Below are 5,000 nucleotides of genomic sequence, written 5' to 3'. Positions count from 1 at the left end.
ACGCTGTCCCATAATACCAGATCAACAGAATGGGTCGTTTGTGTTTTGTTTTTCAGGGTTTTACGGAGCTTGCAACACATTAAGGTCATATCAGCGCCAGTAAAAAGGAAGAAAATAGGATAGTAAAAAGTTCTAGAATTACAATTAAAGCATCCAAGAAAAGGTGAGACAAAGGGGAATTGGTTCAAATAAGAAACAGGCGTAGATTCCAAGAGCACACTGTCAAAGTACTTAGTTTGAGATCACCTAAAAGTCTCATCCAGACACAAGCACATGTCCCCACTAAGAGGAATACACTCAGATGTTTACCAATCATATAATATAATATGTAAACTAAACATAATACAATGCATAAAATAGAGATGATTTACAAGGAAAAAAATATCATCTCCCAAAACTATAACTATACATTCAACTGTTTCCCTCCCAGCCAAAGAACTCCGGCAAGGATCAGGACAAAACTAAGTAATCTCATTCCAAGACAATGACAAGAAACAATTGGAAAACAGGTACAGGGGGATAGAAGACATAGCATGTACCTCCCTGTCCACTATGTGAGGTCAGGATCCCCACCCAGTCAATGGGTCGCATATGCATCTTTCTCATTGTGCGGCTATGTTGTCTAGAGGTATACCACTCGTTTTCGGATCGGAAGGTCAAGGGTTTGAGACCATCTCTGAGCGGAAAAGGCTGTTTTCTCACATTCTCCCAGCGTACTCAGGTGTTAAATGAGTACCCGGCCGTTAACAGCATTGTCTCTCGATGGAAAAAATAAGTAATATCGTCTAAAACGCATCATGTCCTTCATGTTGAGTGTTGCTGTTGACCAGGGACCCCTTGTAAAGCGCGTTGAACACGTTTAGTAGGGGGTAATGTCTCGGTGCCATTAATAACTTTCACAGTAGTTCACTTTAGTACTTTCACAGTCAGACTTTTCCACGAATAGCCGATAAAAATAAAAGGGAGCCCAAAACTGTGTAGAATAACTCAAAAAAAAAAAAACAACAACCAAAAACCGACGTACACCCTACTTTGTGATGGAGTCCAGTCAAGCGTTGACTGTCTGTACCTACCATCAACCCATAGGATATGCTATAAAACCATGGGGTGTACGTAGACGTTAATAACTGAAGGGACGACAGTAACGTCACTCAGCTCTTTGTATTTTTTTTTATTAGCTAGCCAATTATATGATTAGTTCTCACTATATTTGTACTTGTATAAGGCTAACGGGCCATAGAACTACACGCTACATGCTACACGCAACATGCTACACGCTACACGTTTCATACCCTGGGCTATATAACTTCACACTATCACGTTACATGCCAGAGACAGAGGGATTTTGTTTTATTTTCTCCGAAGATGAATTCTGAAAGATGTTCTGATTTTGCTTTTGTTACGAGGGAGAAGAAAACGAAAGAAGCAAAGCATAATATGGTGCCGAGAACATTTCCTTCTCAGAGAATCACGAGGAGAGTTCCAGCGTACATCCCGTCATCTTCTTGAGATTCCTGATGAAAAACTCTTCCCAGATCCCAGAGAAGGGGCCTTGCCCAAACCATTTCAATCAATTTTTCCTTGTAGTCGTCCATGTTCGCCGCATCTAGAACTAGACGTGTAACAAAAAAAATGAGCATGTCCATTTCTTTCTTCACGCGTGTAGCATTTAGTGAGTCCTGTGTAGCGTGTAATGAGTTGTATGTCCCCGCATAAGGGAGACAACGAGGTTTCACTTTTCTATACACGTTTAAAATGTGTAGCATGCAGCGTGTAGTTCTATGGCTCGTCAGCCTTATAGGCGTTTTGGGCTATAGATAGTTCGAAGTTGACGTCACTCAGGTCTTTGTTATTATTTTTTTGCCATCCACGTTTATGAGTAATTCTCACTGTATCAATCTGACTATAAACGATCATGGTTACACACATTTTTGTGTGTTGGTCCGTTATATTTCCGGATGGCAATGTTGTGAACTCCATAGCCAAACGCATACTATCTATAGATAGAATGAAATTGGCGTCACTCAGGTCTTTGTTGTTGGTTTTCTTTTTTGCCATTCACGTTTATGAGTAATTCTCACTAAACTGTATTAACCAGACGATAAACGTTTAAGGTTACACATAGTTTTGTGTGTTGGTTCGTTATACTTCCGGATGGCAATGTTTTGAGTTTTTTTTAGCCAAGCGCATACTATCTATAGATAGTTTTGTGTATTAGTACTTTATAACCGGCTGGCAGATGTTGTGATTGTTTTTTAACAAACATAACACATCAATAATCATGTGCGACTTTGTGCTTGTGGCTTGGTGGTCGGCTACGGACTAGTAAATCTCTGGTTTGAATCCCGCTCAGGGTAATGCAAAGTTGAGTCCTTGGAATAAGGCTAAGCTTTTTACTCACATTCTCTCACCGCATCCAGGTGTAAAATGGATACCTAATTGATAGCAGCGTTGTATCTGAGGAAGCGAAAAATATAGCGCCTCATATGCATCACATCTCATCCTTTATAATAAGTGTTGCTGTTGGCTCGGGACCACTTGTAAAACGCTTTTTGCACCCTAAGAGGATAATGTGCTCTACAAAATGAAGTCCCTCCAAGCCATTAGGCTAATCGAGTCGGAGTTCATCCTGGTTTCTTTAGCGTAAAACGGACAATAGCAATTCCTGGCTACCCGTTAGATAGGATGCTATAATATATTGCAGAGTACTTTCCGCCAGATTTAACAGACCAAGTTTTTCCAATCACTGTTGGATGGACAGAGCGGGGGGGGGGGGGGGGGGGAGTCAGAAAAATATTCTCGACTTCATCCATATTCGATCTGGGTCCGTATGTGTGTTTTGTTTTATTTTGTTTTAAAGGGTTTTACGGCGCTTGCAACACATTAAAGTCATATCAGCGCCAGTAAAAAGGAAGAAAATGGGATAGTAAAAAGTTCTAGAATTAAATTTAAAGCACCCAAGAAAAGGTGAGACAAAGGGGAATTGGTTCAAATAGGGATCAGATGTAGATTCCTAGAGCATACCACCAATGTACTTAGTTAGAGATCACCTAAAAGTCTCATCCAGACACAAGCACAGGTCCTCACTAAGAGGAATACACTCAACTATTTACAAATCATATATATAACAGAGAGATGATTTTCAAGGGAAAAAATGTCATCTCCCAAAACTAACTATACATTTGACTGGTTCCCTCCCAGCTATGGTATCCGGCCAGGGCCAGGACAAAAATAAGTACTTTCATCCTAAGACAAAGACAGAAAGCAAGTTTAAAAGAAGATAAAAGGGGATAGAAGATACAGTAAGTGCCTCTCTGCCCACTATGGGAGCCGTATGTGTGTGTGAAGCGAGTGCTCTACCAACTGAGCTATCGAGATCCCCAATGCTATAGATAGTATGCAGATGACGTCACTCAGGCCTTTGTTATTGTTTTTGCCATCCGCGTTTGTGAGTTGTTCTCACTAAACTGTATTAACCAGACTATAAAAGTTCATGGTTACACAGAGTTTGTGTGTTGGTCCGTTATACTTCCGGATGGCAATGTTGTGAACTCCTTGGCCAAGCGCATTCTATCTATACAAAATCTGTTCATTATTTTGAACCGCCGTTCCTCTTATTCAAATATAAAACGAAGTTGACGACACTCGGCTTCTTGTTATTATTTTTTAGCCGGCCATATTATGAGTAATTCTGATTTATTAATCAGACAATAAAAACTTTTAAGGTTAAACATAAATGTGTGTGTGTGTGTGTGTGTGTGTGTGTGTGTTGGTCTCCGATATATCCGACTGGCGGATGTGTTGAGTACAATTACTAAACGCATAGCATCAATTCAAATATACGAGAGGCCGCCTCAAATTGGTTCCATGTCAGAATAAACGGAGTATCTACAAAAACGGAAATGTTTGATTGCATCCTGTCTAAAATTACTAATTTCTTCTATTTTTCCCCAATCAGGAGAGAATGTTCAAGTTCACATTCTCCGACAAACAACAACATCGAAGTCATGCTCGTTCCCGCCCCATCTTGACGTCACCATCCTACGTCACATGGACGATGACGTCACGCTGTCCCTGAAGACAAATGAAATTATCACCGTGCCGAGACATGTCGTTCTCATGACCATTGACGAGGCCTCGCAAGGCGTCAAGTACCAACATGTTGAGGTAACAACTGATTGTTTATAGAATATGGAGAATCGTCTTTAATCAATGTTATAATTGGATGACGTGTACTTATTTGCAGGTCTGGTAACCTAATGTGTTATGGTCTCATTGTTGTAATAGAAATACTATGTACGTTTTTGTTTGTTTTTAAGGGTTTTATTTAGGTCATATCAGCGCCAGTAAAAAGGAAGAAAATGGGAAAATAAAAAGTTATAGAATTACAATTACAGCACAAAAGAAAAGGGAAGACAAAGGAGAATGGTTCAAATAAGGATCAGATGTAGATTCCAAGAGCACACTATCAAAGTACTTAGTTTGAGATCACCTAAAAGTCTCAACCAGACCCAAACACAGGAACGCACTCAAATCATAAATAAAATGTAAACAAAACATAATACAGTGCAAAACAGAGAGATTATTTACAAGGGGAAAAATCATATCATCTCCCAAAACTAACAACACATTTGACTGTTTCCCTCCCAGCCAGGGTGCCGGCCAGGACCAGGACAAAACCAAGTAATCTCATTCCAAGACAAAGGCAGAAAGCAAATTGGAAAACAGATATAAGGAAACAGAAGACACAGCAAGTACCCCCATGCCCACTATGGGAGGTCGGGAACCCCACCCAGAAGAAATACTTTCAACTAACGCAAAATATTATCCATTACAACAATGTTAAAACGGGCCCATAATAATAGCCTCCGATTGTCAGACCTACAAAATATGTGCACTTTGTATTGATGTAAACCAGATCAGATGCACAAATGAAAGGTAATGTCGTCTTAAGATGACAATATAATATTAAATGTGAATTTTTTTCTGTCGTTTATGTC

At 39.8% G+C, this 5,000-nt stretch overlaps 1 protein-coding gene across 4 annotated transcripts in view; it reads left to right on the top strand.

Moving 5' to 3' along the window:
• The window catches only part of LOC144957245 (uncharacterized), a 40,498-nt gene that overhangs the window by 3,802 nt on the left and 31,696 nt on the right, over window positions 1-5,000 (top strand). For all 4 annotated transcript variants that reach the window (XM_078888323.1, XM_078888325.1, XM_078888324.1 and 1 more), the window contains exon 3: window positions 3,959-4,167. In XM_078888323.1, the coding sequence (XP_078744449.1) occupies window positions 3,959-4,167 (209 nt within the window). The remainder of the gene's footprint in view (window positions 1-3,958; window positions 4,168-5,000) is intronic.

This window comes from Berghia stephanieae, chromosome 11 (genome assembly GCF_034508935.2).
Source record: "Berghia stephanieae isolate SIO BIC M18660-M18661 chromosome 11, UCSD_Bste_1.3, whole genome shotgun sequence".
NCBI classification, from domain to species: domain Eukaryota; kingdom Metazoa; phylum Mollusca; class Gastropoda; order Nudibranchia; family Aeolidiidae; genus Berghia; species Berghia stephanieae.
The sequence above is the reverse complement of the archived record's forward strand: the minus strand, read 5'-3'. Positions and strand labels throughout refer to the sequence as shown.